At 47.2% G+C, this 23,603-nt stretch overlaps 2 protein-coding genes and 1 long non-coding RNA gene across 6 annotated transcripts; 2 read left to right on the top strand and 1 right to left on the bottom strand.

Moving 5' to 3' along the window:
• Nucleotides 1–146: 146 nt before the first annotated feature.
• On the top strand, nt 147–17,816 carry LOC121471003 (uncharacterized). Its single transcript, XR_005982370.2, has 2 exons — nt 147–428; nt 17,297–17,816. It is a non-coding gene; the product is annotated as an uncharacterized lncRNA (long non-coding RNA).
• Nucleotides 422–3,760, top strand: B3GALT6 (beta-1,3-galactosyltransferase 6). Its single transcript, XM_002190272.6, has one exon. The coding sequence runs from the start codon at nt 518–520 to the stop codon at nt 1,496–1,498; it is 981 nt and encodes a 326-aa protein (XP_002190308.3). The 5' UTR covers nt 422–517; the 3' UTR covers nt 1,499–3,760.
• On the bottom strand, nt 8,184–23,136 carry C1QTNF12 (C1q and TNF related 12). 4 transcript variants are annotated; one of them, XM_041720476.2, is made up of 8 exons: nt 19,725–23,136; nt 19,065–19,184; nt 18,350–18,461; nt 17,364–17,545; nt 16,471–16,579; nt 15,986–16,076; nt 15,227–15,305; nt 8,571–9,509 (listed from the first exon to the last, which is right to left on the bottom strand). In XM_041720476.2, exons 1-8 carry the CDS (start codon nt 19,887–19,889, stop codon nt 8,706–8,708), a joined length of 1,662 nt encoding a protein of 553 aa, XP_041576410.1. In that variant the 5' UTR covers nt 19,890–23,136; the 3' UTR covers nt 8,571–8,705. The 4 variants fall into 4 exon arrangements, with proteins under 4 accessions (XP_072773566.1, XP_041576410.1, XP_030145421.1 ...); XM_030289561.4 differs by lacking the exon at nt 8,571–9,509 and adding an exon at nt 13,391–14,059; XM_072917465.1 differs by lacking the exon at nt 16,471–16,579 and having other exon boundaries at nt 8,184–9,509.
• Between the last annotated feature and the right edge of the window lie 467 nt (nt 23,137–23,603).

Genomic DNA, 23,603 nt, shown 5'->3' with positions numbered 1-23,603 from the left:
AGCATGGAATGGTTTGCGTTGGAAGGGGACTTAAATAGCATCTAATGCAAAGCCCTGGCCCAGCTGTAACTGCCCTGGCAGTGCCCAAGGCCAGGTTGGACATGGAGGCCTGGAGCAGCCTGGGACAGTGGAAGGTGCCCCTGCCCATGGCGGGGCGTGGCACTTGGGTGGGTTTTGAGCCCATCCCAGGCACGGGCACGGCGCAGTGCCCAAACCCAAGATGGCCGCTCCTCGGCCTTAGTGCCGTACTCAAAGATGGCAGCCGCCGCGTCAAGCGCTGCGGCCTGCGCTCCTCCTCCCTCCCCTTTCCCCGGTGCGGGGACCACCGGAACAGCGGCAGGAGCAGGGACGGAACCGCCGCTTCCCGGAGGAGAAGGCGAAAATCTCGGGAGAGCCATGAAACCAACGCAGCGCGGCAGCGTCTCTTGGTGAGCACTCCCGCACAAAGCTTGTCCCCTCCCGGCGGCCGTACCGCCGTTCCCGCCTCACCGCGGCGGCCGTGAGGGACCCGGCGGCCATGAGGGCGCTGCGGCGGCTGAGCCGGCACCGCACCGCGCTGGGGCTGGGCGGGCTCTCCCTCTGCGCCGCCGTGCTGCTCTACCTCGCCAAGTGCACCTCCGAGGGTCTGCGCCCGCCGCCCGCGCACCCCCAGCCCGGCCGGGCCGCCCGCGGCGCTGAGGGCGGCAGCGCCGTGCTGGCCGCGGTGGTGATGAGCGACCCCAAGTCCAGCGAGCGGCGGAGCATCATCCGCAGCACCTGGATGGCGGCGGCGCCTCCCGGCCGCGTCTGGAGCCGCTTCGTGGTGGGCACGGCGGGGCTGGGCGCCGAGGAGCTGCGGAGCCTGCAGCTGGAGCAGCGGCGCCACCGGGACCTGCTGCTGCTGCCGGAGCTGCGCGACTCCTACGAGAACCTGACGGCCAAGGTGCTGGCCACCTACGTGTGGCTGGACGCGCACCTGGACTTCCAGTTCGCCCTCAAGGCGGACGATGACACCTTCGTGCGCTTGGACGTGCTGCTGGAGGAGCTGAGCGCCAAGGAGCCGCGGCGCCTGTACTGGGGCTTCTTCTCGGGCCGCGGGCGGGTGAAATCCGGGGGGAAGTGGAAGGAGAGCGCCTGGCTGCTGTGCGATTATTACCTGCCCTACGCGCTGGGTGGTGGATACGTGATCTCCGCCGACCTGGTGCGCTACCTGAGCCTCAGCAGGGACTACCTGAACCTGTGGCAGAGCGAGGACGTGTCCCTGGGCGTGTGGCTGGCGCCCATCGATGTCAAGAGGGTGCACGACCCCCGCTTCGACACCGAGTACAAATCGCGCGGCTGCAGCAACAAGTACATCGTGACCCACAAGCAGAGCATCGAGGACATGCTGGAGAAGCAGCAGACGCTAGCCAGGGAAGGGAAGCTGTGCAAGGAGGAGGTGAAACTGCGTCTCTCCTACATGTACGACTGGGGAGTGCCGCCCTCGCAGTGCTGCCAGAGGAAGGATGGCATCCCCTGAGCAGCTTGGCATGCTGGGCTCTGCTTGCTGCTACACGGGAGAATCCCGTTCAAATGGGATTCCTGCCTCAGTTTCCCCCTCAGAACACTGGGCCCAAGGCTTTTGGATGCAGGCATGGCTGGATTTAGGGAAGAGCAGAATCCTGGACTCTCCTACACTGTAGCCAAGGAGAGACCAAGTGGGAAGAGATGATAAAATGGGATCCTTGAGATGATAAAATGGGATTCTTGCCTCAGTTTCCCCCTCAGAGCACTGGGACAAAAGGCTTTGGGATGCAGGCATGGCTGGATTTAGGGAGGAGCAGAATCTTGGAATCTCCCACTCCATATCCAAGGAGAAACCTCCCAAATGCCAGCCTGGTGCTGTGGATCTGTAATTCCAAAGGAATTGGGTGGGAAGAACTGATAAAATGGAATTCTTGCCTCAATTTCCCCCTCAGAACACTGGGAACAAATCCTTCCCCTCAGGCGCTAATCCCAGTGGGATGCAGCCTGGCTGGATTTCGGGAAGAACCGTTAATTGGATGGGGATTAACTAACTCCTCTTTTAAAAAGCTTTTGCAGGACTCATTATCACCCTCGGAGTGCTGACGTGGCATGGTTCAAGACGCTTAAAAAACAAAATAAAGCAGCTGCCAGAAATCCCAGAAAAAGCCAAAATGCCAGAACTGAAGGCAAATAAAAGGTGGCAAAACCCAAAAAGCAGATAAAAAACTGGAAGGAGAAGTTTGAAAATATTTGAGGGTGATTTGCTAAAGGTCACGCTGAGTTTTTTATGCTAATAAGATTAAAATGAAGCTGCTGTTTATTCCTTGGCAAGGAAATTCGAGCAGAAGAGCCCAAAGTGGGACCAGATTATTCCACAGAGCAGGAAAAGGGATCAGCTTTTCCAGGGGTAGCTGAGAATGGAATAATTACATCTCTTTATTTCTCTTTTCTCGCCCTGTGAAAGGCAGAAATTCAATTTATTCTTAGTTTCAGGAGAAGACTTTTTCAATTTTTCAATTTTTTTTTAAATTTTTTTTTGCAAAGGCAGGTGTTGTTTTCATCTCATTTCCCTCCACTGCTCACTCAAGAACTCCCTGGCTGCTCCAAGTCTTCGAATTTAGATTTATTTTTAATCCAAATGAGCAAAAATTGATCAGTGGGAGTTCAAAAATAATTTGCCGAAAGGTGAGGATTTAAGGTAAAAAAGTGAAATTTGTGTAGTCAAGAGAAGAAGGTTCCCCCCACCCCAAAAATTTAATTTGGAGAATTTTATTTCTCTTTTCAGCACACTAAAAAAAAAAAATCACATTTAGGCGCTGAAAGTTGGGGGAATTCCCTCCTTCAATCCAAAAATGCCTTAAAATTGAATTAATTATTAGTGACACATCCAAAATTTGGGGTTTTTCCCTCAGTCCTGCCTTCACCAAAATAACCACAGCTCACACAGGTCTCAGACATTTCTTTATTTCTGTTATTTCTTTTCTTTCTTTTTATTTATTTTCTTTCATTTTGGAGATAAATTTATCTCCAAACCTGGAATTCCAACATTTTCTGATGGCAGCTGATCCAAATTTTTCCCAGTTCCCTGTGCCAGCTGCAGCTCTCGCAGCGTGAGCTGATTTTACTTTGGAAATATAAAATTCCATTTTTTTAATGTTTTTTTGTTGCAGTTTTGGGGTTTTTTTGGGTGTTTGTTGCACTCTGCACTTTCATTCCCATTCCCTTCCCAGCTCGGGCTGGAAGAGACAAACGACCCAGGAAAACAGAAAATTCAAAAAGTGCCAATTCCTCCTTTTTTCCTCAGCAAAATTAGGAATTTCAGGAATTAGGAATACCAAAGGGATGGAGTATGTTGTAATTTTATTTTTTTGTTATTCTTGTATTAATTAATTACTGCAAATCAAAAACCTTCGGATTTTATTTCAAAAATTTCAAGGCTTTTTTCCTAAAACAAAACTAAAACCCTGCAAAAACTCGATTATTTTAGCATGTTCAACTCAATTGTTATAATTATTATTATCATGCATGCACAGGGATTACCAGGGATTGTTTTTCCTGAAATATCCTCTTCCAAAGTAGGAATTTTCCAAGATGTCAGCAAAATTCCAGTTTTTTAAACACGCATTTGCCATCTGGGGTTCACCAATGTTGTCTGTATCATGATCAATTACCTGTAATGTGAATATTTATTTATAATTATATTTATTTCTAATTCTTGCCTGTGTAGTCTCTATTTCCCCAGAAAAATGACAAATAAATCCATTTATTCCCAGAATTACATCCATTTCCCCATTGTTTTATCCACCTTTACGCTTTTTTCCCAGGAAAATACCAAATAAATCCATTTATTCCCAGAATAACATCAAAATTCCCATTATTTTATCCACCTTCCCCCTTTATTTTCCCTGGAAAATTCCACCTGGGAAGCAAAATCAGTGGAGGACAGGGCCAAATTATTTTAAAGGGAATTTTTTCCTTCCCTGATTTCCTTGGAATCTTTAATCCCCAGCATTCCAATATTTTTAAAATTGTTTTCCCTCCAAATTTTAAACATTCCATGCTCAAACAAAGAACACAAACTTCCCTCAAAAATGAAAATAATGCGATTTTCCCCCCTAAATGATTCGGGATAACTTTGGGATTTTGCTGTTGAAGCAAAGGGAATTTATTCCTTTTATTTTTTTTTTTTTTTAATTTATTCCCAGATTTTCCTGCCTGTCGCTAGATGTCACTCCAAGCCTTTGGAAGTGTTAATTCCTTAAAAAAAAAAAGGGAATTTAACTGTCCAAACCCAGGTATTTCTGACTAAAATCATGTGGTGGTCACCGATTTTAAGATAAAAAAATCGGGGAAAAAGGAAAGGAGTTTTCCAATTAAAAAGTGGAATTTCTGAGGATGGAGCCACCGTGTTTTTCTGTGGAATCCATGGAAAATTGATGTGGAAACCCTTTGAAAAAGTCCCTAAAATAGAGGTAAAATGAATAAAATTATTAAAATCTAATTAATTAAAAACATTCTGGGATTTTTATTTTATGTGGAACAATCCAAAAATGAATTTTTGGGGTTTCCTCAGCTGAAAATTCCATGGATTTGAGCTGAGAAATTTCATTTTCCAAAGGAATTCCCAAAGGATTTAAATTCCTGATCCTGCTCCAATTTTTGGGGTGATTAAAAACTCTGTAGGAATTAAAAATTCTTACTAAAAATTCCTCACACTCCAGGAGCTTCCCGGGGGATTTTTTTCTGTGATTGGGAAATAATTCCTCATTTCAATGGGAAGATTCACTTGCATGAGATGCTGGAATTGAGGGGAAAATTGGAATTTTGTTATATTTGAGGAACATTTCCTTATGGAAAATGTGGGAAAATGTGGAAAAATTTGGATACTGCTCCAAATTTTGAGGAAAACTCAGAAATCCAAGATCCCACAAATCCAAAGAGCTCTGGGGGTGCCAAGGAATGTCCAGGAAGTTGGGAGTGAGGCTGAAGAACCTCTAATCTTGGAAAATGGAGGAAAAATCGGGACTCCGATCCAAATTTTGAGGAAAACTCAGAAATCCACAATTTCACAAATCCAAAAAGCTCTGGAGATGCCAAGGCCACCACCAAGATGTCCCCGAAAAGTTGGGAATGAGGCTGAAGAACCTCTGATCATGAAAAACATGGAAAAATTGAGGAAAAATGTAGATACCAATCTAAGTTTTTTAGGAAAACTCAGAAATCCACGACCCACAGATCCAAAGAGCTCTGGAGGTGCCAAGGAATGTCCGGGAAGTTGGGAAGGAACTTCTCCTCATGGAAAACCACTATTCCCACTTCCTGGTGGTCCCCATAATTCCCTGCTCCCCTGACAGCCGAAATCCCGGGAATGTGGGCACTGTTTATTTTCTGCTCTCCAGCTCCGGCCAAGCGGAGCGGCTCCCACCGAGCGCGGGGTCCGCGAGGAGCAAAAAAGGTTGATAAAGGAATAAGATTCCCAGTTTTTGAACGCGAGGAAAATGTCGTCGCTGACGCTGATCGATGGATTTGGGGCGGTTCCAAAGGGCTTGGAATCATCCCAGCAGAAACCACTGGAAAAAAAACATTTATCCAGAGCTGCTGCTGGCTGGGACAATTCCAAATATTTACTTTAGGTGTTGATTTTAGGGAAGGACTTGAGCCAGGATTCTGGATCTGCCAAAATCCCGATGCTTGAGGTGCTTGGAGCTGGAAGTTGCGGTCAGTCCAGGGGTTTTTGGGATGGTGATCCACGGGTTTTTGGGAAGGTGATCCTCGGGTTTTTGGGACACTTCCAGGGATGGGGACTCCACTGGGCAGCCCATTCCAGTGGCTGGGCACCCTTTCAGAGAGGAAATATTCCCAAATATCCAACCTAATCCTGGCCTGGTGCTGTGAATCCATAATTCCAAGGGAATTGGGTGAGAAAAGCTGCTAAAGTGGAATTTTTGCCTCAGTTTCTTCCCTAGAACACTGGGAACAAAGGCTTTGGGATGAAGGCATGGCTGGATTTAGGGATGAGCAGAATCCTGGAATCTCTGACTCCATGGATAAACTTCCCAAATCACAGCCTGATGCCATAATCCATAATTCCAAGGGAATTGAGTGGGAAGAGCTGCTAGAATGGAATTTTTGCCTCAGTTTCCCCCTCAGAACACTGGGAACAAATCATTGCCCTCAGGCACTGACCCCAAAGGCTTTGGGATGCAGGCCTGGCTGGATTTCGGGAATCTCCCACTCCGTATCCATGGACAACATCCCAAATCCTGGCCTGATGCCATAAATCTATTATTCCAAGGGAATTGAATTGGAAAAACTGATAAAATGGAATTTTTGCCTCAATTACTCTCTCAGAACATTGGGAACAAATTGTTCATCTCAGGCACTGACCCCAAAGGCTTTGGGATGCAGGCCTGGCTGGATTTCGGGAATTCTGCTTATCTCCCACTCTATAAAATTCCAGCGTGGCTCCTGGAGAGCTCCACGGCCACGGCCAGGAGGATTCTGAGGACAGGGAGCGGGATAAGAAAACAATAACCAGGATCCGATTTCTGCGGAGCCGCGGGAGGAGATAATTGGAGTCTCCAAGAGCTGCTGATAAGATCAGCCTGGGTTGCTATTTTCAGGCTCAGACAGCAGGGCTGGAGACACCGAAATAAATCCTAAAACCTGAGCTGCAGGCTCCCAAAGAGTTCTGGCTCCAAGGAAATCCATAAATATTCCAAGGTGTGGGATACTGGCATTGGCCTGGCCTGGTTTTCCTTGGGGGCGTCTCAGGGGAAGGACTGAGGGAAAAAGGGGGAATTAAGGGGGAAAACAACATTTTTAATTCCAAGAGGGAATTAAAAAAGCTGGAATTCTTGCTGGGAAAGAAGCAGGGAATAAACAGAGCCGGGGGCAGGAGGCTGGAAAAGGAATTCCTGAGTGGAGTCAGCATCTCCTGATCCTGGCAGTGGCTCCAGATGGGACCTCAGGCATCATCTGGATGAAGAGAATATAAACCTGGAGTAGAAAATTTGGAGAGGGACTAATTCCAAGCTCAGGCTATTCCCTAGTTCCCTAATTCCATAATTCTGGGTGTCCCAGTGTCCCCATTCCTTAAATGATCCCTGATTTCCCTCATGGAGAACACACAACCTCTTCCCTGTTTTGGACAATGCTCCTGGGTGGGATTTTTTGGGTGTCCCAGGTGAGATTTTGGGATGTCTACAGGGCTGGGATGGGATTTGATGATACCACGGCTCCTCCCAGACTATTCCCCATCGCTTGAATTGTCCTGACAAATGGGATTAAAATTCCAGGAAAACGTCCCATATCCCTGAAAAATCCCCAATTTCCCTCCTGCCCCAGCACGGGGTGATCCCCTGATTTCCCCCCCAGCCCCTTCCCCGCAATCAGGGAGTGTTTATCCCACTACTTCCCTTTCCATGGGAGCTTTTCCATGGCTTGTGCATGCCTTTGCAGACATCAAACATCTCATTTCCCTTGGATTTTGTCCGTGCAATGGGCTGGAACAGCTGCTCGTAAACAACTGCATCAGCAATGCTGAGGTTGATTTAAAACCCAGGAATTCCCTTTTTTTTTTTCCCTTCCCTGTCCTTTTTTTAACGCTTTAAATCCAACATTTTTCCACAGCTTTGCTCATTCAACTCTCTGGCTTTGCAGAGCAGGAAAGGGAAGATGAGGAAAAGATAAAATTTGGGATGGAAATTGGGATGAAATGATCCTGAAAGGATTCTTGGGATCACCCTGCAGTGGAGGATCCTGCCCTGGTTGTGAATGGGGGGATCCAGGTCAAATGGAAATAGGAGGAATTTTTTCCCTGTTTTTTCCTTTTTCTGGGCAAACCCAGAACAATCCAGGGACAGGGGCTTAGGCAAGGAGAATTTAATTGTAGCTGCCCTGGGGAAAAACAGCATCCATGTGGTTCATGGCTGGATTTAAGGATCCTAAAGGGCTTTTCCAACCCTTAATTCCCAAATTTGGCAGGGATTGGGACCCTCAAGAGCACAGCCAGGAACCCACCTGGATTTCCAGCCAGAACTGGGGGGAATTTTAACATTCCTGTGCTTCCCCTTGGACATTTTGGGACTCAGAACTATCCATCAGAGCTTTTTCCCTCTTATTCCCACAAAGAAGTGGGAATTCAGAGGGAAATTCCTGTGTTTGGGGGCTTGAGCAGGATAAGGAGTGTGAAGTAATTAATTCTATATATTTTATTAATATAAAGACTTTTGCTGGGTAAATTTATTTGAGTTCAGATCCAGCCTCTTCTCCTTTACTGTTTGCAAACCAGAGTCCCAAAATTCCATTTTTCCATCCCTCTGAGATGGGAGATTCAGGCTGGGGAAGCGGATTTTACCTCACATTTATCCACATCATCCCTAAAAATCATCTCTGCAGCATCCTCCTCCTGCTGCCTCCCTCCCTCCTCAGGGGAGCGACTTGGGGAATGTTGGAGAGGGACCAGCTAATTGTCACTAATTGTGAATTGCACTAATTGGGATATTTGGGATATTTAATACCTGCTGCTGAAACCATCCCGGGCTGCTTCATCAAAGGCCCCAGTGTCACAGGCACAGAGGAGTTTTTCATGCCAGGGGCTGCTGCGGGCGATGGCTCCAGCCTGGCTGGAGGGAGAAGCTGTTATTAGGGAATTAAAGCAGCGCGGACGCCGTTCCAGCGGGGCTCTGTCCAACCCACGCGGCGCTGGCAGCGGGGAATCACATCCCTGGGGGGGTTCGGCATTCCCAGGGAACGGGGAGAGGGAGCAGGGGCTCAGCCTGGTCCCCCTGGGGCTGGGAACCCCGGAATTGCTGCGCCCAGAGCCATCCCAGAAGGGATCGGAGCTCACGGGCAATGGGGAAAGGGGCTGGGATCCACTGGGAAAGGGGGCTGGGATCCACTGGGAAAGGGGGCTGGGATCCACTGGGAAAGGGGGCTGGGATCCGCTGGGAAAGGGGGCTGGGATCCACTGGGAAATGGGGCTGGGATCCACTGGGAAAGGGGGCTGGGATCCACTGGGAAGGGGGGAACTGATCCACTGGGAAATGGGGCTGGGATCCATTGGGAAAGAGGGCTGGGATCCACTGGGAAATTGGGCTGGGATCCATTGGGAAAAGGCTCCGTGATCCATTAGGAGAAATCTCCATGATCCCATAGGAAAAGACTCCATGATCCATTGGGAAAAGGCTCCAAGACCCGTTAGGAGAAGGATCCATGATCCATTGGGAAAAGGTTCCATGATCCCATAGGAAAAAGCTCCAAGATCCTTTGGGAAAAAGCTCCAAGATCCATTCCCAGGGATGGCACATCCCTCTTGGATTTGGGATTTGGGAGGGAATTTTTTGGGATTTTGCCTGCGTAAGACGAACACCCCGAGGCTGGGAGCATCTGGAAGGCGCTGATGAGTGGGAATATCTGCCGTGGGTGTCGGCATTCCAGACGGGAGAAAACAGTTCAGAATTCCATCCAGGAAATCCAGGAAAACCAGGAGATGTGTCCTGGTGGGAGCACTGAGCAAGGAGCTGAAAACCAGACAGAAAATAGTAAAAACACCCAAAATCCCACAAAAAAAAAAAAATCCCAAAAAAACTCAAGGAACCAAAAAAACCCCATGAAAAATCCCAGAAAGGAAAAGGGATTCCTTCAGGAAAACTGAAGGTTTGGGAAGAAAAGGAATAAACTTTAAATTCTATGGAATAAACCCAAATATTGGGATTTATAATTAATACAGTGATCAATTATTTGTGCTCCCAATGTGGTGGTTTTTTTGGGGTTTTTTTTTTGGTTTTTTTGGAGGGAATTTTGGGGTTTTTATCCAGGCAGAGAACCCTGGAAAACAAATGGGGAAGCTGGATTTGGATTTTCCAGCTGAACTCCATCCTAATCTCAGGAAAAATTCTCCAAGAGCATTTCCATGTCCCCACCAGCCCATTTCCCATCTGTTTCCAGCTAAAAAAAAAAAAAGGAAAAAAAGGAAAATTTCCCCCTCATTCCCAAGGAATTATCTCAAGGAAATCCCCAGTTTCTTGGGATTTCAATCCCCCAATGATTTCTGCCAGGAAAAGCAGGGAAAGGATTTTTCCCCTTTTTTTTTTTTTTTTTTTTTTGCTAAGGTTGGGATCAATTTTTCCCTCTTTTTTCTTCTCCTTGCATCCCAAAAGGTGTTGGTGTTTATTTGGGAACAATGGAAAATTCCTGGTTTTCCCTCACAGGAGGCACAAACCTTCCTTCTCCCGCCTAATTCGAGTTCTTTCCATGGCTAATTAAATCCTCCAGGGCATGAATCCAAATTTCCTGGGATGAAAATCATCTGGATTTGCTCTGGGCACTCCCAGGCTGGGATCTCCTTTCCAGGGATTGCACAGATCCCAAGGAATTCTGTGGAATTCTGACACTTTTCCTCCCTTTCTCTGCTTTTTTTTTTTTTTTTTTTTTTTTTGGGGGGGGTGGGGGTGGGGTGTTGTTGAATTTTAGGGAATTTTATTTCCCAGTGGAACAGGAATTTTTAATTGATTGTTCTTTCTGGGATTTCATGATGTGATCCCACAGGATCCCAACACAATTCCAGATGGGAATGAGGGATTGGGGGAATGAGGGATTGAGGGATTCAAATAATGAGGGATTCAGGGAATCAGGGATTGAGGGATTCAGAGATTCAGGAATTCAGGGATTGGGGAAATGAAGGAATGAGGGATTCAGGGAATGAGGGGAAGATTTGCAGCAGAAAAATCCAAAAATCCACTTTAGGACATTGTCAGGTCCTGGATTCCCTGGAGAATCTGCAGGCAGGGATTTCAATCCCTCCTGGACCCTTTCAATCCCTCCTGGCCACTTTTCCAAGGATTCTCAGCTGCTTCCCTGAGGAAGGGAAGGAGGAACCCTGGCATTCCACCCCTTTGGGAATTCCATGAGTGATCGCAGAGCATCCCAGCACAATTCCAGCCTGATCCCAGCAGGGAGCGAGGGAATGAGGGCAGGATAAATCCCAAATACCCCTTCATTCCCTGGCGAAGGCCGAGCAGGGATTTGCAGACAAAGTAAATACCCGGCAGGGAATATTTATTTTAGGCACATTCCAGACTCTCCATTCCTGGCAGTTCCCACTTCTGGAATTCCACTTGACAGATCCCTTCATCTCCCTGCCCTGGGAGCGCCGGCTCCTTCCCCGAGGGGAATTTTTCCACCTGGGGATTTGCACAGGCACGGGTCCATAGATGGGAATTCACGCCTGGATTTTGGGTGGATCCACCCCAGCGGGATTTGGGAGCACATCCCAGCCTTGCCCTGGGGTGGGAATCGGTAAAACCGAAGGGAAAAAACATCCCTAAAAGGTGGCTTGGAATTAAAAATGGATTTTTCAGGTGCAGAGAGAATGTTTGGGCTGGATGAGGAAAAAGGGGAAAGGGGAAAAGGGAAAAGAGAAGGGAAAAAAGGAAAAGAGAAGGGAAAAAAGGAAAAGAGAAAGGGAAAGGTAAAAATGGAAAAGGAAATCCCCACAATTTTACCCCCAACTCCTCCTGCTCCCCCCAATCTCATTCCCAAAACCCAGTTTGCCCATTCCCAAATCCCAGTTTGCCCATCCCAAATCCCAGTCTGCCCATTCCCAAATCCCAATTTGCCCATTCCCAAATCTCTCCCCCACCTTCCCTTCCCAAAGAAAAAAAGCCCCGGAAGTTTGGAAAAGGGGGGGTTTATCCCTGCCCACAGGTTTGAATGCAAAAAAATTGGGAGTTTTTGCTGGGAGTCAGGAAAAAAATTCTGGGGGAAAGGGAAAAGCTCCCAGACAGGTGCTGAGAGAATTCCAGGCGGATTAAACTCATTGGAAATTCCTGGGTTTGACAGGTGGGGAAAGGAGGGAAAAGGGGGGGAAAAAAGGAGGAAAAAGTAGGAAATAAGGAGGGGAAAAGGAGGGAAAAAGGAGGGGGAAAAGTGGAAAAAAGGAGAAAATAAAGGAGGAGAAAAAGAGGAAAAAAGAAAGAAAAATAGGGGAAGGGGGGAAGAAGGGGAAGATGAGGAAAAATGAGGGGTAAAAAGGAGGAAAAAAGGAGGAAAAAGGAGGGAAAAATGAGGCTAAAAGAGGGAAAAAAGGAGGATAAAAGAGGGGGAAAAAGGAGGGAATTCCCGGCCCCAGCCGAGCAGGATTCCATCCATCCCCGGGAGCCGCCGGGCCGGGACGATTCCCTGGCGCCTGCCGGGAATTCCAGCCCTTCCCAGAGAAAATTTGGATTATTTCACTCCTGGCTCCGTGCCCAGGCTGGCGGTTTTTGGGTGGAAGTGATGGAAAAAACGAGGAGAATCCCAAAAGTTTCTCAAATCTGCGGTTCCCGAGGTTTGGGTTTGTCCCGGGGAGCGGCTCCTGCAGGAGGGAGGGGAAGGGATGGAATCCAAATTGCCAAAATCCACCTGGATTGGGACACAGAAAAATCCAAACTGCCCCAAAATCCACTCAGAAAGATCCAAATTGCCCCAAAGTTCACACAGAAAAATCCAAACTGCTCCAAATCCACTCAGAAAAATCCAAATTGCCCCAAAATGTGGGGAAAATGTGGGATAAAAGTGGGATAAATGTGGGATAAAAGTGGGATAAATGTGGGGAAAATGTGGGATTCCAGCTCTGGAATGCCCCTGCTCAGATTCCCATTTTCCACTTTTCCTTTCCTGGTTTTTTCCCTCTTTCCATGTTTTTTTGGGGGGTTTTTTTTGGGAATCCAATCTCCCGTGACCGCCCCTCCTCTCACACTCTGCAGATCAAAGTCCCAAAAAGAAACCAAAACCCGGGAGGAAAAGAAAACAGCTGGGAAAAAAAAGAGGGGAAAAAAAAGGGGGGGAATTTTGGGAGAATTCCTGCAATTCTGAGGGCCCCCCACAGCTCCAAGCCCAGATTCCCGAGAAAATATTTGGGATGAAAAGGAGGATTTGGGGATGAAAAGGAGGATTTGGGGATGGAATGGAGGATTTGGGATGGAAAGGAGAATTCTGGGATTGAGGGAGGGTTTGGGATTTTAGGATTGAGGGAGAGTTTGGGATTGGGGGAGAGTTTGGGATTTTTGGTTTGGGGAAAACTTTAGGGTTCTTGGGTTTGAGGGGGAGTTTGGGATTTTGGGATTAAGGGAGGGTTTGGGATTCTTGGGTTTGGGATTTCAGGATTGAGAGGGAGTTTGGGATTCTGGGATTCAGAAGGAGTTTGGGATTCCAGGATTTGAGGGAGAATTCGGGATTCCAGGATTCCTGGTTTGGGGGAGAATTTGGGATTCCAGGATTTGAGGGAGAGTGAATAAAACTGGGAAAACTCGCCGTAGAAACTATGGAAAACCATATAGATCCATATAATTCTATATATTATATATTTTAAATATAATATATAGAATAAATCAAATTATAAAAGATATCATTAGAGGTGCAATTATATAAATACAATATATATAATTTTATTTTGCTATAAATGACCCGAACTGAAGAGTTCAAGCCTGGGATTGTAGGAAAATCCAGCATTTTCTTGGTGAAACACACCCAATTCTGAGGATCCAAGCCCTTTCCAACCCTCTGGAAAAAGGAATTTTGCCGGAAAATCCTCGTCCCCTTCCTCCCCAGCCCACAGAAAAGAGTCACAGATTTATTTCTGATATTTCCCATCTCAATCCTTCATTTCCAACCCAAATCAATCCCCCCCAAAAAAAACCCCAAACCCGTGCTGGTTCCAAGTGAAATCCAGTGAAAGAATGGAATAAAAAATATATGAAATGGAATATATTAAATAATTAAATATTCCAGGGTGATTTTTTGGGGTTTTTTTTTCATCATTTGGAATTCTGCAGGAACAGGGAGCAGGTTCAAGGTCAAAGTGAGGAGATTTTTTGGGTTTATTCATAATTTGGAATTCCGTAGGGACAGGGCCAAGGTTCAAGGTCAAAGAGGGTTTGCTTTTTTTTTTTCAGTCCAAAATCTGGAAATTGGGGATTTTTTGGGATGGCTGCTATGCTCCCAGCAGCATTCCCATGAAATCAGAGCCGCTCTGGATGGTGACGGCGGCGCCGGCACCGTTGTCCACGAAGACGGAGGCGTACTGGCCAGCCTGCAGGGAAAACGGGGGGAAAAACGGGAATTTCAGGCACATTCCTTAGGAAAAATCCCAGGGAAAATCCCCTTCCAGTGGGATTTATTGGTGAGTTTCAGCTCCACGCTTGCCAGGGTTGGGGTGAAACGCGTGGGATGGAATTTCGTGTTTGGGCTCTGATGTTTATGGGTTTTTATCTGCGTTAGGGTTTTATAAACTCTGAGTTCTGCAGCCGACCAAAAACGGAGCCGTGTCTCGCTCCCTGCATGGCCTTTTACGGATAAACTGTCCAATTAACAGATGGCACCTAATTGGTTTCAGTTTTAACCCAATAACCAACCACCCACGGACCGCAGTGCGGAGTTTTTTATCCAAGTGCACAAAATCAGCCAAAGCCATGGGGAAGGAGGGGAAGGAAAAGAAAAAAGGAGAAGAAGGAGAAGAAGGAGGAGAGAAAGAAGGAGAAAAGGAGAAAAAGAATGAGAAAAAGGAGGAGGAGGAGAAGAAGAAGGGAAAGAAAGTGAAAAATAAGAAGAAAGTGAAGAAGGAGGTGAAGGAGGAGAAGAAGAAGGTGGAGAAGGAGGAAAAGAAGGAGAAGGAGAAAGAAGAAGAAGGAGAAGGAGAAGAAGAAAGAGATGAGAAAAGGGAGAAGAAAAAGGAGGAAAAAAAGGAGGAGAAAGGAGGAGAATGAGGGAAAGAATGAGGGAAAGAAGGAGGAGAAGGAGAAGGAGAAAAAGAAGGAAAAGAAGAAGAAGGAGAAGGAAAAGGTGAAGAAGGTGAAGGAGGAGAAGGAGGAAAGAAGAACCGGAAGAAGGAGAAAGTGAAGAAGATTTGGGGCAGAAATTCCCAATTTCCAGACAGAAATCCCCAATTTCAAGCAGAAATTCCCAATTTCAAGCAGGAATTCCTGATTTCAAGCATGAATTTCAGATTTTCAGGCAGAAATTGCTGATTTCAAGCAGAAATTTCCCATTTTCAGGGAAATTGAAATTGAAAATTCCTGATTTTCAAGCAGAAATTCCAAATTTTCAAGCAGAAACTCCCAATTTGCAGGCAGAATTTCCCAATTTTCAGGCAGAATTTCCAAATTTCAAGCAGAAATTCCCAATTTTCAAGCAGAAATACCCAATTTCCAGCAGAAATTCCCAATTTCCAGACAGAAATTCCTGATTTCCAGGGCCTCACCTGCAGCTGCAGCAAGCCCTGGACACAAATGGTGAAGGTTTTGCTGTTGCTCTCCAGGCCAGCGATGACTTCCAAGGAGCTGAAAATGGGAAATGAACGGAATAAATCCCCATAGGTGGGGGGCAAGGAGGAGTCTCCCTCCCTTTCCCTGGAATTCCCTGGAATTCGGAGCAGTTGGAGCAGGAAAGGGGAACTTAGGCAGGATTTGGGATGTTGGGAAGGGTTCAAGGCCAGGTGGGGATGGTGGAAGTTTGGGGGCCCTGGCCTGGGGAGTTGGAAGAGCTTTAAGGTCCTTTCCATAATTCCATAAATCCATAATTCCACAATTCCATAAATCCATAATGCCACAATTCCCTAAATCCATAATTCCACAATTCCACAATTCCATAATTCCACAATTCCATTATTCCCTGATTCCACAACTCCACAATTGCATGATCCCACAAAAAAAAATGATCCACAAAAAAAAAAAATCCAAAACCCCCACCACTCAGCACAAGCCCAGTTAAACTCAGTTTTAAGCCTGGCTTTTCCTTGTTTTCCCACTTAAACCAACCCCTTTCCTCCTTGCTATATTTTTTTAAATTATTTTTTCCCAGTGGTGAATCCCTGCAAATCCCAACAAGTTTTTCAACCAACCCCTTTCCTTGGAGAAGCTCCCAAAATCCCCCTCGAGGGAAGGAATCTCCCAGGTTGGCCGAATTTGGGGAAATGTGGAAAAAGGGAGGAAGGAAGCGCGGGAGGCCCGGGGTGACTCACGCATGCCGGTGGCACAGGGACTCGATGCAGACCAACACCCGCACGCTGTCCCGTGCCCGCAGCGCCGCTCTGCCCCGCAGCTCGCTGTGCTCTGGGAAAAACAGTGGGAAAATGTCAGCATTCCCACAAATCCCGGCCTCCGGGATCCCCAGGGACACCACCAGTGCTGGGGGGGCTGCAGGAGGTGCCAGAGATTCCTGCATGGCTGATGGAGCCAAAGGCAACGGGTCCGAGGTGGATCCATCAGGGATAGAACCTCTGGAATATCAGACTTAAGAAGGAGATCCCAGGTGGATCCATCCATGGCAGAACCTCTGGAATATCCAGGGGTTTTCTGGGGGATCTCCGGAGTTTGGGGTCTCTGGGGTTTGGAGTCTCCGTGGTGTGGGGTCTCTGGAGGGTTGGGGTTTTTGGGGTATCCGGGGTTTGGGGTTCTCTGGGATTTTGGGTTCTCTGGGTTTTGGGGTTCCTGGGGTGGCACTCACCGAGGTGCACGTTGGCTGAGAACTGGTAAATGCCGCCCACGGGGGCGGTGAAGCGCCCGGTGGCCACATTCAGGCCCGAGCCCCGCAGGAACGCACCCCTGGCCACGGGCTGGGGAGAGAGCAGAGCTGCAGCCCCAAGCTGAGCCTAAATCCCTATGCTGATCCCAAATCCATCCCTGGGCTGGGCCCAAATCTATCCCTGGGCTGGGCCCAAATCCCTGTTCCTATCCCAAACCCTTGTGCTGATCCCAGTTCCATCCCTGAACTGCTCCCAAATCCATCCCTCTGCTGATCCCCAATCCGTCCCTGTGCTGCTCCCAAATCCATCCCTGAGTTGCTCCCAAATCCCTGTGCTGATCCCAAATCCATCCCCCTTTCCAGAGGGCACAAACCCAAACCCGACTCTCCCTGTCCTGGCACCAGGCAGCTCCAAGCCAGGAAAAACCGGGAATGAGTTGGGCACCTCAGCCCTGAGGCACGGAAGCAGCAGCCTGGGATGGGATGCCTTAATTAGTCCCATTTTCCTGCTGATTAATGAGGCAGCGGCTCTGCCTGCTGCCCTGCCCACGCCTCAGGGCTGATCCTGCCTGGCTGCCAAGGCAGGCTGCCAAAATTTGGGAAATAATGGAAAAATTGATTGAAAAAGGGGATCTGAGATGGATCCATCAGGGATAGAACCTCTGGGATATCCAATTTAAAAAGGGGATCTGAGATGGATCCATCAGGGATAGAACCTCTGGAATATCAGATTTAAGAGGAATCCAAGGTGGAACCACTTCTGGCCCTCCTTTGGACACCTTCCCATGGATTTCTCTCTTCCTTTCAGCCTCAGAGAAGCCCCACAGAGCCCAGCAGGAGCAGATTCCCACCAGGAGGAGCCGGGAATTCCTCACCAGCTGGAAGTTCTGGAGTTCCACCAAGGTCTTCTTGTCCACCAGCACGTGGCCCTTGAGCTTGCAGTGGAACGCCTCCAGCAGCCGCCGCTGGGACCCAGCCTCGGCCAGGGCCAGAGGCAGCAGGGGCAGCGGGCTGGGCTGGGCTGGGAGGGCCAGGGAGGCCCGGTGCTCAATGGTTTCTGAGGGAAAAAGGGAATAAAATGAAATAAAATTGAATACTATGGCATTAAATGAAATAAAATGAAGTGAAATCTTCATTTAAGGGCCTGGCCATTCCTGTTCCTGTGATGGAACCTCCTCCATGGACAGCAGGGGCTTGGCTGGGATGGGCCAAAATGGCCAGGGAGGCCCAGTGCCTGATGATTTCTGAGGGGAAAAAGGAAATAAAATTAAATAAAAGGGAATAAAATGGAATTAAATGACATAAAATTGAATAAAATCTAAATTCAAGGGCCTGGCCATTCCTTATTCTGTGATGGAACCTCCTCCAGGGCAGCAGGAGCTGGCTGGGCTGGGCTGAGATGGCCAGGGAGGCTCAGTGCTCAATGGTTTCTGAGGGGAAAATGGGAAAAAAAATGGAATAAAATGGAAAAAAAAAAAAAAAATAGAATAAAATCTAAATTTAAGGGCCTAGCCAGTGAATGGAACCTCCTCCAGGGGCATTGGGAGCTGGCTGGGCTGAGCTGAAATGGCCAGGGAGGCTTGGTGCTCCATGGCTTCTGAGGGGAAAAAATGGAATAAAATTGAATAAAATGAAATAAAATATTAATTTAAGGGCCTGGCATATGAAACCATGAACGTGCTCTTGGAATTCTGCACTTGGCTCTTCAGCTGAAGCCCAGCAGCACTTAGGGGAATGTTTTTGGCTGCCAGGGGAATGCCTGAGGGTGAAGATTTGTCCTGAAAAACAAAACTCCTCCAGCCTTTAATACCTTTCACCTTTAACATCCCTGGAAAATCTTTGACTTTTTAAAATCTTTTACCTTTTAAGATCTCCTTGAACTCCTGCAGAAGAATTTCCTTGGTGACTTCAGCCCCAGGAGCTCCTGGAGGCCCCTGAGGTCCAGGAGGCCCTGGAGGTCCAACCAGACCTCGCTGAGGGAACAAAGAAAAATTTGGGATTAAAACCCAAAAATTCGTCCAGGGACATCAGCAACATCAGGGGGTTCATTCCCAGAAAATTCCTGATCATTTTTGGAGGGCACTGAAGGATCAGGAAGAGCCAGAATCTCTGAGAGTCCCTCAGAGATCTTTTTCCAGTTGTTGGGATTCCCATTCCTCCGATAATTCTCTAAAATTCCTTGGAAAACCTGCCCAGATTGCTCAGAAGATGCAAAAAATTCCTCAAATAATGAAATTAATGAAAAGAATCTAAGAGTGTCCAAGCAGCAGATGAAAAGTGCCGCATGATTAATGAGCTGTCGCTCAGCTCATTAATTTGAAATAAACCACTTGTCCACACCTTGATTAATTTATCCTTTGGGATGCTTAGGCGTTATCTCTCGGAAGGAGAAAAAAATTGGATTTTATTTTTAATGAGCGGGGAAATAACCCCAAAAAAAGACTCCATTTGAGAGCGGCTGGTTCAAAATTCTGCCAAAGCAAGAAGTGTCAAACTTCTCCAAAAATGGAGAAATTAAACCCCCAAAAATGGAAAGGATGAGAAAAAGGAAGGGAAATATGGAGAGGAAATCCCACCAATTTTTTGTCTCTGCCTTTGCACCTCCTCTTGGAGCCGCTGCCGTCATCAGGGCGGTGCACAAAGGAGATCCAGGTCCTGCGTGGGTCCGTGATGCGCGGTTCCGCGGGCTCCGGGAGCTGGGGACACGCCAGAACAAGGATCATGGACTGACCTCCCCCAGAGGGTCCAAAAAACCCAACCCGGGCTGATCCTGCTGCTCGTGAGGGTGTCCTTGAGGGATCCAGAGCTTCAAAAGTCCCTCAGAGATCTTTAGATTCCATGGAAAACCCACCCAGATGTTCAAAAGATGGAAAAAATCCAGCCCAGGCAGATCCCAGAACCCACCTTGGGAATTCTCTGCTGTTCCCAACATGAGGAACCATCAAAATTAAACATAAAAACCAAAGGGAATTAAAGAAATGAGCATGGAATCAACTCAGAAAAGGCAGGAAAATCCCAATAAATCCAGGAACAAATCCAGGAATAAATCCAGGAATGATGCCTAAATGATCCCAGAACCCACCTTGGGAGTTCTTGGCTGTTCCTAACATGAGGAACCTTGAAAATTAAATAAAAAGCCAAAGGAAATTGAAGAAACGAGCATGGAATCAACTCAGAAAAGGCCGGAAATTCCCAATAAATCCAGGAATAAATCCGGGAATGATCCCAGCACCCACCTGGGGCCGCTCTTCGCTGTTGCCCAGGGAGGTGTCGGGCAGCTCCGGGAGCTCCTTCTGGCCCTTCCTGTCCCTCCTGGCCGCGGCAACCGCGCAGGGGCACAGCCGGGGGCACAGCTGGGGCCACAGCAGCACCAGCAGCAGCCACCAAAATCCCACCAGCATGGCGGCAGAGACAAAGTCCAGATCGTGTCCCAAAAAATCCAAATTGGCCAGGTCGGGGTCAAGGAGCCAAGTAGAAAATGCTTCAGGACCAAAAAAATTGGATTTGTGTCCCAAAATTCCAAATTAGCTGGGTTGGGGTCAAGGAGCCAGGGTCAAAAAACCTGGATTTGTGTCCCAAAAAATCCAAATTAGCCTGGAAGGTGTCAAGGAGCCAGGTAGAAAATGCTTCAGGACCAAAAAAATTGGATTTGTGTCCCAAAAATCAGAAGTAATCAGATCAGATTCAAGCAGCCAGCGGGGAAATGATCCACGACCAAAAAAACCTGGATTTGTGTCCTAAAAAATCCAAATTAGCTGGGTTGGGGTCAAGGAGCCAGAGGAGAAATGATCCAGGACCAAAAAAAAAAACCTGGATTTGTATCCAAAAAATCCAAATTAACCAGGTCTGGGTCAAAGAGCCAGGGGGGACATGCTTCAGGACCAAAAAAACCTGGATTTGTGTCCCAAAAATGCGAATTAACCAGGTCAGGATCAACAAGCTAGGTATAAAATGCTTCAGGACCAAAAAATTGGATTTGTATCACAAAAAATCCAAATTAACCAGGTCTGGGTCAAGGAGCCAGGGGGAAAATTATCCAGGAAGGAAGAAAAATCAGATTTGTGTCCCAAAAATCAGAAGTAATCTGGTCAGGTTCAAGAAGCCAGTGGGGAATGATCCAGGAGGGAGCAAAATCCGATTCATGTCCCAAAAAATCCAAATTAGCCAGGTCTGGGTCAAGGAGCCAGGGGAGAAATGATCCAGGACCAAAAAAATATTGGATTTGTGTCTGAAAAATCTGAATTAGCTGGGAAGGGGACAAGGAGCCACGGGGGAAATGCTTCAGGACCAAGAAAATCCTGAAAAAATCTGAATTAACCAGGTCAGGATCAAGGAGCCAGAAGGAAAATTCTGCAGGACCGAAAAAATCCAGATTCGTGTCCAAAAAAACCCCAAATTTATTAGGTCAGGATTAAGGAGCCAGATGCAAAATCCAAATTTCAGGAGCAATAAAAACCAGATTTGTCTCAAAAATAAATCCAGAATTAAACAGGAGAGAAGGATCCAAGCAGATTTGTGTCAAAAAAAATCCAAATTTCAGAGGTATCCAAGCAGCCAGGTGCAAAATCCCTCAGGATTAAAAAAAAAATCTTGGATTTTTGTCCAAAAAAATTTGAATTCCAGAAGGTTCTAAGAGCTCCTTGGGATGGAAAAGCTGGAGATTAATTTGTTTGGAATTTCTTTGGAATTTGTGTTGAATTTATTTGGAATTTTTTGGAATTTCTTTGGAATTCTGGATCCCTGAGAGGAGCTTCCCAGAAATCCCAGAGGAGATTTCTGCTCTGCCCTAAACCCAGCCTAAAACTGGTTTTAAAGGCACTCAGCGCCCCCAAATTTGAGTTTAAAACTGGTTGTATTCTGACTCTTCTGACCCCAAATCAGATTTAAAACTGGTTTACTCTGCCCCCCAAATGGGGCTTGAAACTGGTTTTACTTTGCCTCCCTAAATCTGGTTTGAAACTGGTTTTAAAGGCACTCTGTGCCCCCAGATCTGGCTTGAAACCAGTTTTACTCTGCCCCCAAAACGGGGCTTGAAACTGGTTTTAGTTTGCCCCTTCTGACCCCCTTAATCCAGTTTGAAACTGGTTTTACTCCATCCCCCCAAAGGGGTCTTGAAACTGGTTTTAAAGGCGCACAGTGCTGCCCAAAATCGAGCTTAAAACTGGTTTTACTCTGCCCCCCAAATGGAGCTTGAAACTGGTTTTGCTCTGCCCCTCTTGACCCCAATTCGGATTTAAAACTGGTTTTACTCTGTACCCCCAAATGGGGCTTGAAACTGGTTTTAAATGCTCTCAGCCCCCCACCCCGGATCAGGTTTATGACCGTTTTTAAAGGTCCCGAATGCTGCCGGGCTGAGCCCGAGCTCAGGCGGGGCTCAGCCAGGCTCGGCTCAGAGCCCGGAATCCGCCCCGTCCGTTCCTGGGAGGAATCCTCGAGCTTCCCTCGGATTCCCGGGACTCGGAATCCCGGGAATCGCCGGCATTGGAAGGACAAAGCCCAGCCCTCAGTCCCAAAAATTCCTCACACTCCAAAAAATGCCTCACCCCCCAAAAAATCCCTTATACCCCAAAAGAATTCCTTACACCCCAAAAGAATTCCTTATGACCCAAAAAAACAGATCCCAAAAAACAGATCCCTCACATCTCAAAAGAATTCCTTACACCCCAAAAAAATTCCTTACACCCTAAAAAAATGCCTCACACCCCCAAAAAAACCCTCACATTCCAAAAAAATGCCTCACACCCCAAGAAACAACCCCCCAAGAAGCAAACTCCTCACACCCCAAAAAACAAATCCCAAAAAACAACCCCCCCAAAAAACAAATCCCAAAACCCAAACCTCTCACAGCCCAAAAAACAAACCCCAAAAACCAGGTCTCTCACCCCCCAAACTCCAAATTCTTCACACTGCAAAAAACAAACCCAAAACACAAATCCCAAAAAACAAACCCCAAGATGTGGAGACGCAGTACCAAGAAACAATCTCAAACCCCAAACCACTCACACCCCAAAAAACAAACCCCAAACTCCTCACACTGGAAAAAACAAACCGCAAAAAAGAAACCCAAAATAGATCCGTCACACCCCAAAAACCAAATTCCTCACACCCCAAGAAACAAATCCCAGACAAACCCCCAAAACAAATCCTTCCCAACCCAAAAACAATCCCAAACCCCTCACACCCCAAAAACAAAACCCCAAAAAACAGATCAGTCACACCCCAACCCCCAAATTCCTCGCACTGCAAAAACAAACCCCAAAAACCAAATCAGTCACACCCCAAAAAACAAATCCCAAAACACCAGACCCCAAAAGCTCCGGGGGCAGCGAACCCCCGCCCGTGTCCCGGCTCCGGGAGAAGCAGGTGAAGTTTTCCCCAAGTTTTCCCGAAGTTTTCCCCGAAGTTTTTCCTCTTTTTTCTCGCTTTTCCCTAAAAAAACCCCGCAGGACCCGGAGCGCTCATGGGGCAGCAGGGCCCGGCTTTCCCACGGCAACCCCAAATCCCAAATCCCGAACACCGAACCCCAAATTCCGAAGCCCGAAGCCCAAATCCTAAATCCCAAATCCCGAATCCCGGGGGGAATTCCAGCCCTGCCGAGCTCCGGCTCCTCCGCCTGCCCGGAGGAGTTTCCATCGGCTCCGGGAGGCGGAGGAGGGAAAAAAACAGGGGGAAAAAAAAAAAAAAAAAGGGAAAAAAGGAGGAGCCGGCAGCGCCTCTCGGCACAATCCCAAAAATTCCCGCTCCCGCCCCTGCTTATCCCAGGAAAATCGGCTTTTTTGGGGATTTAATCCAGAAAAAAAAATCAGATTTTTTTTTATTATTATTTTATCCCAGAAAAATCAGATTTTGGGGGGGATTTTATTACAGGAAAATAAGATTCTTTAAAAATTTTTTTCCCCGGGAAAATCAGGGTTTTTTTTGGGATTTTATCCCAGGAAAATCAGATTTTCTTGGGAATTTGGAGCACCCAGCAGGGCTGGACATCCCTGCCTTGGGATAAACCCCATTTTGGATGGGGCAGAATTCCCAGTTTGGATGTGTCAGAATTCCCAGTTTATTCCCAGTTTGGGAAGTTCCCTGTCCCATTTTCCCAATTTTTAGGGAACTCGGGGAAA

This window comes from Taeniopygia guttata, chromosome 21 (assembly GCF_048771995.1).
Source record: "Taeniopygia guttata chromosome 21, bTaeGut7.mat, whole genome shotgun sequence".
Taxonomy (NCBI): domain Eukaryota; kingdom Metazoa; phylum Chordata; class Aves; order Passeriformes; family Estrildidae; genus Taeniopygia; species Taeniopygia guttata.
Note: the sequence above shows the minus strand (reverse complement) of the source record. Positions and strands in the feature narration are given on the sequence as shown.